This window comes from Triplophysa dalaica, chromosome 1, assembly GCF_015846415.1.
Source record: "Triplophysa dalaica isolate WHDGS20190420 chromosome 1, ASM1584641v1, whole genome shotgun sequence".
NCBI lineage: Eukaryota > Metazoa > Chordata > Actinopteri > Cypriniformes > Nemacheilidae > Triplophysa > Triplophysa dalaica.
The window spans coordinates 30185214-30199132 of record NC_079542.1 but is presented as its reverse complement, the minus strand read 5'-3'; the positions used below and the strand labels follow the sequence as shown (position 1 = coordinate 30199132).

General features: G+C 37.9%; 1 protein-coding gene across 1 annotated transcript; it reads right to left on the bottom strand.

Annotated features, from left to right (window-relative positions):
* Positions 1-5746: 5746 nt before the first annotated feature.
* Positions 5747-7274, bottom strand: LOC130417428 (uncharacterized). The gene is made up of 6 exons (XM_056742994.1): positions 7096-7274; positions 6925-6990; positions 6776-6838; positions 6582-6647; positions 6286-6480; positions 5747-6201 (listed from the first exon to the last, which is right to left on the bottom strand). The coding sequence occupies exons 1-6, from the start codon at positions 7112-7114 to the stop codon at positions 5747-5749; spliced, it is 864 nt and encodes a 287-aa protein (XP_056598972.1). The 5' UTR covers positions 7115-7274.
* Between the last annotated feature and the right edge of the window lie 6645 nt (positions 7275-13919).

Sequence of the window (13919 nt, the reverse complement as noted above, 5' to 3'; positions counted from 1 at the left end):
AAATTCCCCAGAATCAGACCACGATGCGATGTCTTTAGAAATACTCATTTTATCTAAAATGTATCGCGTGTTTTTCAAACTCCTTTGTGGTATATCCTTTAACACATCATTTATTACATTATCATCTGCTACAGGGTTTTTGACATCCGACAAATAACCACTTGTTTCTTTAATAGGCATGTTTAACGTGATCATATTTGTGTCCCGATCAGACTGCTTAGCAAATGATAAATATCTCTGTAAGATATTTGTGTAACGGTTAGCTTTTTCATGAGAGTCCATAGAACTGTGAAGAATATCTCTTATAGCAGCATCCATTTCATTCTCCGCAGCCTGTTGTATAGATTCGCGTGGTGTGCCTGATTTTAGTTTATCGAGCTGATGCTGTGGAACTAAAAACATTTTCTCCGCATACTCCATTGTTTTTCTTTTATCTAGATGTAATCAGGCTAGAGATGAACGGAATTGCGATATTTAGTAGTGGCCATAAGAACCCACCTTTTTGATTTATCATATGCCTCTTTCTTTTAATAGCAATTTTCCTGTTTGTCACAAATTTAAGTGCTGATTTCCTACGTTTTAGTTTCTGGTACTGTTGCGATGTGAGCGGTATGTTACCGTGAAGCACATTGAGTGCAATCTCACACAATGTTAGAATAAGTTTGTCTGTGGTAGATTGTAAAATAATACGTCTCTGATGGGGTGTGGCGTTTAAAAGCAATTTCAGCACAGGCAGATTTCTATAAAGCTTGACAGACATGTTTCAGCACCTGTGTTAGGAATCAATGTTATCTTTTCTGCATATACACTACTGGATATGGTGAGAGCAAATCTGTTCTGAGACGATAGTGTTCGGGTGTTTTTGCTTTATAATCAATCATAAGGTAACCGAAAGGTTTACTGGTTGCGTCCTGATAAGATTCCATAAAATATTTTGCTTTTCCCGGATACATTTGTCTGGCTAGTATCATTACCTGGGTGGCATCTCTAGGGTTTTTAAATAAGACCAAGTAGTTTGTATTCAAACTGATCGTACGACTCACTTTACCCTGACAGAATAAATTCTGCACAATATATATAGCACTAAGATTTCTGTGGTGTACATACTGGGTAAATACCCTCTCCACTTCGTTGTTACCACTGGCTTCTTTCATTAAATCATCCAATACAAGTAATTATTAGTAATATCACGTTTTATTAACAGGAAATAAAGTGTCATCATTCAGAGTTTTTGGAATACAATCCATTCCATTCCATTCCATTTTCTACCGCTTATCCGAACTACCTCGGGTCACGGGGAGCCTGTGCCTATCTCAGGAGTCATCGGGCATCAAGGCTGGAATACAATCAATAAATTTAATTTTATACATTCTCAACAATTCATCATACATTGGTTGCCAACATGCATAGATGTAGACAATATTATCAATATTTTTAGAAATCAGTTTTACAGCATTATGCAACAACATCTTTACAAAATAACTCTTACCGGAATTAGATGGACCACTAATCACACAAGAAAAAGGGTGTTGAAGTCGGAAATCAAAAGTATCAGTGTCCAACACACCTCTGTGTTCAGAAACATTGTCAATATCCATAAGGTAATGTTGTGTAATCACCAAGCAGAACTCGTTTGTTGTAAACCACACGAAAACGTTTGTCTAATGATCTATTATGGAGTGTGAACCGTTTTTTATCCCTCACGATGCCGTCCATACGGGCCATCACATGTTGGCTATCGCTGTCCCCCACAACAAAGTTATTGACTAGACCAATCAGTGTGTCTAGTTTGATTGTCTTTGAGTTATGCCCATTTAAAGTAATCCCCTTAGCTTTCATGCATACTTTACCCATATTTGTACGGTACCCATAGGTCTTAGGCCCGCCTGAGGCATATTCTGTGATGAACGAACCTGACCCAAGTTCATCGGTGAGATTACCGAGATATGGCCCCAATTCTGGTTCCCACACACCATCTTTGGAAACATAAATGACACTGTCTGTGTCACTGTACAACAACCTGTCACCCAACCTGTCCATTAGATCGTACAGTTCTAAACGAGCATGAGCAGTTGTGAATGCCCCTAAAAATATGTTTATGTCTCTTGTCTGACCCCCCTTACCATCGGCGTAACACCATTGAATTATGGCAACTGTGTCTGAAACAAATGAGAAGTGTTTAATGTCATATCCGTTGCCAAAAATATGTTGAGCAAACTGCTCAGGGTCTGAAAGCAGTTCTGTTGTGGGAAGATTCTCCCTCATTGAAAATCTCCCCCACAAGCTGTTAAGCAAAAGTTTGTTAATCGAACGGCGTGCAGGGTTGTGACATATTTTATCAGGATTCAACTTAATACCTTCTTGTTCAAAATAATCGTCGATGTATGCTTGTTTGTCTGCATCTGTTATCGCATGTTCTGGATAGCCGCTGGCTTCTTGTTTGTGTTGTAAAAATGTCTTAACAATGTCTCGGAGCGCTGTGGGAAATGCCATACCTCTGTTATATCAATAATAGAATATCCCTTCTCTACAGCTTTTAGCAATTCGATACTGACCCATGTACCGGTGATGGATCTCTCTTTATCAGTGTGTCTACACGTATTTGTCTGATTTTGTTGTTCGGTGCACGTCCGACAGAGTGAAAATATTAATTTTCCTCCGAATCTCATGGGGAGAACTGGATATAATAATTTACGTGGTGGTAAAACGCAGCATTTCACAAGTCCGTAATAATTTTCTAAAGGTTCAAAATCTTTGAAAATTATCTGAGGGTGCCCCACGGGGAAATCTTTTCTGGCTTGGCAGAAAGGATACAGACTTGTGAAATCGACATATTTTATTTTCTCACCTTCAGTGCACGTGTAGTAAAGTGTGTAAGCATTTGTCCTCCCGCCAAAAAGTGCGTCGCGTGGTCTCAATCTCTCGGGGTGTTTATATGTAGACATAAATGCAATAACATTAGGGTCTGTCTGCTTGGCAGCTTTCCATTCACAGTCCCACATAACCCATACATTCATGCCGTGTGTCCGTTTCAATACCTCAATTTTTTCATCCGCCTGTCTTCGAAGTTCTCCATAGGTCAATTTTGATAGCGGATTTGTATGATCAGATCTGAAACATAATGTGCAGCCATGTGCGAAACAACCAAAATATTCCAGACATGTCTTTACATCTGTGTTTTCAAAATATCCGTCAACATAATATCTACCAATTGACACCTCGCCGTGGTTTAAAGCATGACGAATTTCTACACCTTGCGTTTTTCCGACATACTCGAGCCATTCGATGGAGACATCGGAGTACGCTTTGTTTTGCCTAGTGTACGCATTGTTGTGTGTCAGAGCTATGGTGTCTTTAGGCAGATAGTGGGTTTTATAAACTGCCATGCAACATGAGGCTAGTGTTGTACACGTAAACGGATCAAGACCTGTACATTGTATGAACTCATCACGGTATTTCATGCAAGCTTCCCTCAACAATACTACATCATTCCTGCCGTAAAGGGCTAGTTCTTTTCTAAAATCAAATGTCTTATTACAGACTGTATCATACCACTCGTTGAACGAGGCTCGGTCTTTATCAGACATAGTCTCATAACCGTAGAAATGTTTATCCGGATATGGCCCCACATAAGATTCGTTACATAATGTGTTAAAAATGTGCGGAAAAAATCCTTTGTCATCACAGGTTAGATTTAACGCAGATGCTGTATTGGCCAAACGCATCGGTATGAACGAGTAGCTATCGATATAACGTTGTTTATACGCATTGTCATACATCAATATTATTCGACATCCCTGCATTGTGATCTTAAGGGTGAGTCCTACTTTTGTGTAATGTTCCAAAAGTATAAAATTATCAAAACCCGATGCATTATGTGCAATCCATGTGTAATTCTTATAACGAGGTTGTCTGAATCGTTTTAGTAGACGTTCGACACAATCCGTACCCTCTGCTGTGAATTCCTCACCAGAAAATGTAATTGCACACACAAAATTGGGGACTTGCTTGCCGTCTTGGTAACGCGTTTCAAAATCATAAAAAATGTATTTGACACCAGGGTCAGCGAGCGGTATAGGCTGTATAAAACACTGATGCACGCCATCACTAATCAATCCTTCTCTACAATGTACACAGCAAGAGGCTGGGCACCTATGCGGTTTCGGGTCTGTACCACTAATGTGATAACGTCTGTTGCATTTTGGGCAATATTTGGTCACATCACATTGTGAGAATTCTTGTCCTAACGGGGGTTTCTTATGCATGTCAAAACAATAGTCGGAACGGCAGTATCTTAGACAATCGTTACATTGCCTTTTTTTTACATGATGTCTGAAACATTCAGATCCATTGCATATATCGCACACATATTTACATCTATGGTCTCTACGTGACGTGAACCCGTTGTAACAAAAGTCACAAATGTATGGTGTGCCTATGAACGCTTTCAAATTCTTAATCATAAAATAATGACCATCGTGCAGGTACAAAAACACTGTTCTGGAGTGTGGCGCATCTTTTGTGATATATTTCTCTAGCATGCCCTCTTCTGACCTGTGAAAGACCACTATTTTAATGTATGACATGCGTTCAAACTTGGCTATGTCATTAAAACCATTCGTATCCTGATCAGTGTACCCCGCAGCTTTTTGCAAGTCTGATGCAATGGGTATTAGATCTGTGTGTGGTACTTGGGGGTTCAGATAATGCGCCAAGCATATGGCAAAACACAGATTGTTTGAAATATTAAGCGGGCAGAAAAGATTCATTCTGTTTCTAGTTATCACCTCGTTATGTGCGGTGTCACAGAGTTTTCTATACGCCCCCCCTTGTCTACACATAGCAATAGTCACTTTCAATTCCAAACTCTCATCAACACATACATTGGAGTTACTTTGCATTATCTTTTCGAGCTGATCTTCAAGAATAGTCACACTATAGTTATTGACAGATGACAGAATTGCATTAACATCTGACATCAGACTAGGACCCCGCAATGTGATGTTAATTAGGCCGCCATCACCAGCCAACTGTCTGGAAAATGCTACTATTTCAGATAATGCGTCGTGTAAAAATGTAACATAATCTGCCATGTCTGTAGTTGTTATCGATCGTAGGTTTAAAATCCTGTGTACTTCCAAACTGTTAAATTTAGCTCTAGGGACCACAGTATATTCACCTATGCGACCTCCCTTTCTTACTATCTCCTGTGTTTCGTCAAGACTTATGATTTGTATGATTTGTCTGATCATCTAATACGGCCATTTCAACATCATCATCATTATGCGTTAAAGACATATGGGGGTCTGTTTCATCACTTGTATGGTCATCTAAACCATAACCAACCTGATGTTGGTTTAAATCATTGACATCTATCTCCAATATAGGGTCTGGCTGTTCGTCCGACATTGATCGAACTGTGTTTATTAATGCTATAAGTGACTCATTTGTAGATGTCGGCCTATGCATACCCCTGACTGAGTAAATTAATCCTTGTAACACATCCGAAACACTTTGTTGTGGGGGTCGTAATTGGCCAACAGTTTCACGTTTAAACCTTTTTGCATTAGAACCATCTGAATCTTGACAACGTTTTGGCGACATTTTCAAAATATATGTTAAAAAAAAAAAAAAATCACTGACGTGTGCTATCTATAGAATAACATTAATAATCATATAAAATACACCATGGCCAACACGAAATAAAATACATTTTTAACCACAATAAACACTTAAATGAGAGTTTTTACTCACCAGATATCCGTCTAGACATGTTGATAATTTCCATAAATAAAACAACACTTTGTGCCTGATTGTCCAAAATGTATTTTACGGCGTTACGTATCAGGCGGGAGCTCGCGATGTTTTCTCTGAGGCCGACAGAATTTCTTGATATCTGATCGCTGACAACTCGCTTGAAGTTCTCCAACATTCGTCGATCCCTCCGGCGTTCCTCTCTTGCGATCCTTAAGTCTTCGGTAATCAGATCCAAACGATCACACAACGCCGAATACGTCGGTTCCTCTTCGTTTCTTAAGCCCTCTACAATGTTTGGCGTTTGGTTCGTAGTAGACGCCGCCCTGTACGCTTCTTGATTGTCTGGTAGCGGTGGTGAGGAGGGTTCATCTTGGGAAAATGAGGCCGCATCCCATGCTTCAAACAAATTATCATCCCAAACTTCGTTGTCGTTTACAACAGACTCTGTAATAAAAATAATACAAAAACATTTATCAGGCAATAGATAGCTTAGCAAACGCATGGTTACGCTGTATTATTCATACTCACGTGCGTCTATGCCACTTGTTGATTGTTCTGTCTGAGGCAGGTTTGTTGTGATTGGTCCAGAGGCAGTCGCATGTACTTGAGCTCGTGTTACCGTTGCTGTTGTGCTAACACGTGTGGGTAATTCAACAGGGTTCAACGTATCTCGGGGGTTACCAATCAAGCTGGGTAAATTGTTCACTAGGTTCGATAAAGACCCTATAAAGTACAAAACAGTATGTTATTTTATTTATTCAAACTTATGACTGTCGGATATAGACAAAGTATATAAACAAAAGTAGTATTTTCAAACACTTTACCTAGGGCACTGTTACCAGAGTCATACACACGATGCACATTTCCCCCGTTTTGTATTTCATCCGAAACTATAGGTAATATAAAAAGAGTATAACATATATTATTATTAATATTCAACACTATCTCAAACACACACACACACTCACACACACTCACACACACACGCACGCACACACACACACACAGTTCTACGTACCATTGCGTCTTCTTAAACAGCCGGGGTTTTGCTGTGTTGTGTTGGCACTCAGGGGTCTCGATACTGTAGATAAAATTACACACACTTATTATATATTTTAGTATTTATTTTTATGATTCATATTAATATACTATTATATAATTACATACCAGTTGGACCATTTAGCTCGTTAATTTCTTCTATAAGCCAGGAATATCGGGGGTCGTTCAATGTACCTATTTCATTACACACAACCTGTTTTTAAACAAGGCACCAATACAATGACTAGTTATACTTTTTTGTTTTTATTTGTTTCAAATAAAAAAACGAAAATCACATACCGTTAATGAATCTTGCCATTTTAGAAGTTTGGGTAGTTTTTCAAAACGACAAAGAGATGAATGTCTGTTTACCGCGACTCTGGACGACCGTCTTGACACACAGGATTCCGTAACGAAAGAAACCAAAACATTTTCAACTTATAAAGACATACGGGGCTTGGTGTTAAAAAAAGTTAAGGGGTGACCCTATTAACATATGCAAAACACACCCCCGGTCATTGTAACTTTACACACTCATATTCACACGCACTAACACTAGACTACCTGTGATAAACATGAATGACCATTCACACAGTCTCCAACAAACCCAAAACTCTTTATCATGTTGAAATCATCGTAGATCCACGATATCCTCTCAGACATAAGGAAGTATTTAATTTAAAAAGCGATGTACAGGTGACGGACATTTCAAAGAACACGATTTAAAGCAGTTTGGTTCACGTAGACACACTGGCGTCTCACCACTCAGTCGGTAAGCCATGACGCGCCTCAGAACACCATTTTGTTTAAAAATGGATCATTGCATTAACTCTTAAACGTTATAATTTTAGAGTTAGAGAACACCACCCTGTTTAATATGTGAAAAATACACAGCCATCCAGAACAATACCAGACGCCTGTTAAAACTTAACTAACTATCGTTGACATTTCTTATTCTATAAAATATTTATAACACAAATTAGAAGAAACAGTTCATAGACATATCCTTGAAGCATATGTAATTTATGTCTTATTGATGATAAACGGAACCCAATCGCTTTTAATCATTATCATATAAAAACTTAAAACTATGTCCCCATATCACTCTTAGTTGAAACATTTCGTTAAACGTTAGGACGCAACTCTAACACACCCCCTGCCAGGTTTTCAAGCGTTTAATGCAAGATCAAACATTGCCTGGCCATCAGGATGTCAGGCCAACAGGAAGAGGACAAATATACATTAACACAACTATAAAATGTAAACTATCAAACAAGTCTGCCAGATCATAAAAAACTCACTTACTTTGATTTACTGATTAAATGACTTACTTAGGGGGAAAGTGGGGAGACACACAAACATTCAGAAGATTTCAAACAACTAACATCAACTCACTCATTTGCATGATAAAAACCACAAAGCAAAGGATACAACACTCTTAGAGGAAAAACACTTATAACACCTTTAGTTTATCACACTAGTTGACAATTGTTATTCACTAATATCATGCAGTAAAAGCTAAACAGGATGAAAACAAGACTTCTTGATAAGGAAGTAATGAAGGGGGGTGAGGTAGTTAGACCCACTAAAGGATGGGTTGGGGTCAGAGGATACCCACAAAAACAACCATAAAACATATCTGTCATCAGGGCTGTCATACCATAAAAGTCTCAGTTTGAGTGACTGGTGGACAGAAAAATTGACAGGGGGTCATAAATCAATCAAACTATTTGACACACAGTATATGATACAACTACTGATTCCTTCTTCTATAACAGAAGCTTGAGTTAAAATTGTGATTTTAATTCATCGCACCTTTAAATTTCAGCAATACAGGCCCATCCACACTTCCCATTGAGAAGAACGATTACGGCAATTGCAAAATCAGAAGATTCTACGTTGTCATTGACAAAAAGGCTGTACCAAGGCTCGTACATCTGTTGCAGCTTTTGATGAGCTGTTCAAAGTTCACTTCATTTTCAGTCTCTCCTATGATGAAACACTCATCAATTTTTATACATTTGTTCAAACCACAATCTATAACATTGATGTTGGAAGTGCAAAGGAGAGCCCACGTGTGAAGGAACTTAGAGCATGACTGTTGTCACGAGAAGATTGAAAAGAAAAACTTTGTTTACATCAAGATGTTCACTTGTTTTGTTTGCAAAGTGCAGCAAAAAGACTGTTTTTAGCTTTGTCAACATTTAAAGTTTCACCATGGTTTATATCCTGCTAAAACGTTGCGTTTGCAATGTGGGGAACAAGGATGCGTTTTATCTTTTTGTACGTACAATCAGAAAATTCAGAAAGCACCTCAACACTGTGCATAGACGTTCTGCATATCAACCAGTGGATATAACCCAGAATGTCACCCTTCAAAGAGAGAATGAGGAAGTTTTAAGTTGTGGTGACTTTGCAGCTTCCGATACTTCACAGGTTCTCCCTGATTCTTCAGAAAATGTTGTTTCTGAACAGCAACTGTAATCAATCTGCGGTTCTATTGTTGCACATTTGCAGGCTTCAGGTGTCTCCCAAAGCACGGTTCAGACTAGGCCAGCACGATTAATCGTTTTTAAACCGAAATCGCAATTTGAAGGGGTGCGATGTTCAAATCGCAAAAGCTGCGATTATTTCGATTAAAAGGGCTATAAATAAGATAATGCACCTAGTATTTGACAGCAATTTTACGTTTATCCAATAGGGAGCATTTTAACACTTTAGTGATGCGCAGATGGCGGTTATATCCGTGGGCGCTGTGGATGGATGATCCGCGGGTCGGGTAATAAAAAATACATTCTGATTAATTGCGGGTGGGTCGCGGGTGTATGATATCATATACAATATTAACAACATTTCTCAAAAATACGAACATGTTTTAAATGCATTTTTAATCAGGCGCTAATTTGCAGTAATTTAAAACAAATGCTCGCGTGGCGGTGGTTGATGGCGGTCTATTTCTTAAAGCAGAAATGGAGGCAAAACGGATCCGAGGGAAATTTAAAAAGGGAGAATTAAAAACAAAACAAAAGATAGGAAAGATAAGTACCGTGTGGGAGCGTTTCAGCGAAGTGGTTTAACGAATCAAGTGCTGGGTCCCAGACAGCAAATTTTTGCCGCCCAAATCTGGCCCACACCTTACTCCCCATACTTTACTCATCTGGCCCACATACGGCGTGGAATGATGGCACTTGTGCGATCCGCTCCTGTTTGCCAGATTTGGGCCACAGGCATGCCAAAGCTATGCCACATGTCAAACATCAAAACAAATAAAGAAGAACTGAACCAAATATAAACAACAGCTCATTTCAATTCTGGCCCAGATTTATCCCAATACCATCACCTTTCTGTGCTCCTGTTTGACAGAATTTGTAATGAGTTTCAATATTATTATAGGGATGATTGAGTTATTAGTGATGAACATCTGCTTTTTAAAATAAAAAAATATTTGCCCAGAGGAATACAACAACTACAACCTGAAATACAACCCAGCTAACAAAAGTTTATTATAAGAACGTTCCTTTTAAAATATTCAAAATGTCAGTTTTTAATGTTTTAAGATCATTTCCAGCTGACAAAAGTCACCATCATGGTGATCAGTGTTTCCTTGAGCTGGGATCGTGACCCTTGACATTTTCTCTTGAACATAGATGTACTTATAAAGTACATTTGTCAAAGAAATTGAAATGATGCTCTGATCAATGGTGTTGGTTGGTGGTCAGTGAGATATCTACCATGTTTACATTTGATTAAATTAGTGTCTTGCTGATCTTGAAATTACATTAAAACATCTGGGAGTTTTACTACTTTTTCAGTCTCCAGAGCTTTTTTGAAAAAATAAAATTACTCAGAATTTAGACACACAGACATGAAGAGTCAGTTTATGAATCTCAACAATGGTGAGAATAAACAAAAGAAAACTTCAGGCTGTGACGCATCCTGGGTAACATCGTAGCACAAAACGAATGAATAATTCCCAGCATGCATTGCGGTTGATCCGCTTATCTGAGTTAGGTGGTTGTTTCTCACCATTGCTGAGATTCATACATTGATTCTTGATATCTGTGTGATCCTAAAATATTGTTTGATAAAAATACATCAATTTTTCACAAATATTTCTAGATATGTAAAAACAGTCAAATTTCCTGATTTTACAATGTCCTATCAGGATCTTTAGCATTGCACTCAACCTAAATGAGTACCGAATCAAGCCATAACATCACAGAGGTTTCACCAATACCATATAGTAATGTTCATATTTGCTCTGCCATGACAAGTGTTCTTTATAAGGACACAGTTTCAACAATTCAAACATACCTTTGCTCAGGGGTCAAGATCCCAACCCAAGGAAACACTGATCACCATGATGGTAACATTCTTAAAACACTTGAATTTTTTTTTACGTATTCAAACATGTGAAAAACCTCTAAGGAACGTTCTTATAACAAATTTTTGTTAGCTGGGTTGTATTTCAGGCTGTATTTCAGGTTGTAGTTGTTGTATTCCTCTGAGCAAATATTTTTTTATTTTAAAAAGCAGATGTTCATCACTAATAACTCAATCATCCCTATAATAATATTGAAACTCAATACAAATTCTGTCAAACAGGAGCACAGAAAGGTGATGGATTTGGGATAAATCTGGGCCAGAATTGAAATGAACTGTTGTTTATATTTGGTTCAGTTCTGCTTTATTTGTTTTGATGTTTGACATGTGGCATAGCTTTGGCATGCCTGTGGCCCAAATCTGGCAAACAGGAGCGGACCGCACAAGTGCCATCATTCCACGCCATATGTGGGCCAGATGAGTAAAGTATGGGGAGTAAGGTGTGGGCCAGATTTCGGTGTGAGATCTCTAATCTAGATCATAGCCTGCTCCGGAGCAGGTTAGCCGTGCAGCGTAAGTTACCATGGCGATGAACACCGATTAAAGCTGAGTTACTTTCATGGTACCTAAAACCCAGGGTTGGCGCAAAGTAATCCTAAACTTACCTGGCTAGCCACCTAAACCGGCTTCATGGTACAGGCCCCAGAGCACAAGATACAGTTTTAACAAATTTCTCACCTGAAACTACATCTTCTGACTTGCGTAAAAAAACCGAGCACTCTTTCAATCAACTGAATAATCCTTTTTCAGCACTCTAAAAATGGCTGGGTTATTTTTTAACCCATACCGCTGGGTTGAGTCCGTTGGGTTGTTTTGTTGGGTTATTTTTCCACATGTTAAAGACTTTTTGGGTAGTTTTAGTTTTCAAGGTGTTGGGTTGGCATTCACGGTTCAGGAACGCCTCTCTCTGTGTCCACTCTGGATATTAAGCGGCCAGTCAATTATGTTGCTCCCTCTGTTTTAAACACAACATTTCAAGGTTTGTGCATATATTAAAGAAAGACGAGTGTGGTAGCCTGTATTTAATGAGTTGATTTGCTGCACGTGTGGTTTCTTAGTGTATTAAGTGGTGTAATTCATAATGTATTATACATAATTTATATGTCTTTAGTTAGTTTTATTAATTGACATTTGTTGCTACATATTGTGGAGTATGTTTATTAGTCATTTATAATGTTATTTATAATGCTTGTTAATGTTTGATATGAAACATTTTTATTTATTATAATTAAACTGTTTTCTTTTAATTATGGAAATCTAAAAATATTGCTGTTACTGGGTGTAAAAGTTGACATTTTTAATAACAATTATTTTTACAGTCAAATAAAAATTATTTTTTTAAAAACAAATGTCAATTGTCTTGATTGAAAATGAAGTACAGAATAAATTAAGAACCCAGCAAGAATAACCCAGAATTAAACACATGAATAGTTAAAATGACTACATTTTTTTTTTTTTTCAATAACCCAGCATGCTGGGTTATCATGTGTAACCCAGTGTGCTGGGTTACTTTATTTACCCAGCGCTGGGTTGCCAATTGGGTTGTTTTTAACCCAGCCATTTTTAGAGTGAGAGCTGAACACAGAGGCAAAGAGATACAAGTATTATGAAGAAAAGTGGGAAATAGTTGAGCATTTTGAATGTGTACTTGGTGTAAGGTTGGATGTACGTAGAGACAGTGGTAGTAGAATATACAGTGAAAAAAATACATTTCTGTCGGTTTTGTTTGGTTAGTAAGGATGAAGTTCAAACTGTATTTACTGAGGATCATCCGAAACTTGTTTTAAGTTCCAAAGAACTTCACACTGAACATTGTAAAGCACTTAATGAAAGTTCTACACTCCATTCAGTTCAGGGTGTTAAAAAGCCTTGTGTGTTAAATTCGTTACAGTTTTTTCATAGCACTGATAACTTTGCTGTTGATATTATGCATGATTTGTTGGAAGGAGTTGTACAATATGAACTTAAATTAGTTTTTCAGTACTTTGTAAAAAATGGTTGTCTGTCTCCAAGTGCACACTCGGACAGATAACAGAGTTTCAGTTACTGTTTTACCAATCGTAAAAACAAACCTGGCCATTTGAAAATTGATGATAACAGCAAACACCTGGGCTGGAATGCTATCCAGTCGTGGTGTGTTCCACGCCACACTCCTCTTATATTTGGAGATGTTATTGAACAGGGTAACAGTTACTGGAATTTACTACATCTCATACAGATTGTAAATATTGTGTTCTCACCCATTGTGACTAATGGAATTATTTGCTACCTAAAAAATTTAATCCAAGAGCACCATAATCTCTTCAAGTCCTCCTAAGCATCCCCTTATGATACACTATCCAAGATGTATGAAAAAAATAGGTTCTCTGATTCATGTATGGTGTATGCGTTTTGAGGCAAAGCATATTTTTTTTAAGAGATCTGTCAGAAATTTCAAAAACTTAACCAAATCATTAATTAAACAACACCAACGCCAGTTGGCTTTTCATTATGAAAATTATAGTTTCCATAGGTTTGAATTTGGTCCTGTGAGGGTTAAAAATGTTTGCAATTTAGATGGTAGTGAAATTCTTCAACGAACTCTAAAGTTGGACCCATTTTCAGAAGTGTCAACTACCAGCTGGGTCAAAAGCTATGGTACAGAATACCAGATAAATCTGTTTGTCTGTACTGGAATGTGTCATGAGCTTCCTATTTTTAAAAAGATCTGTACTATTGTCATTCATGGACAGAGTGCTTTT

Coding starts and splice junctions, on each gene's coding strand:
- LOC130417428 (XM_056742994.1), bottom strand. Junction 6,648..6,775: donor CTGTTTAAGAAGACGCAATG/GTACGTAGAACT, acceptor TATTACCTATAG/TTTCGGATGAAATACAAAAC. Junction 6,202..6,285: donor AACAAGTGGCATAGACGCAC/GTGAGTATGAAT, acceptor TTTTTATTACAG/AGTCTGTTGTAAACGACAAC.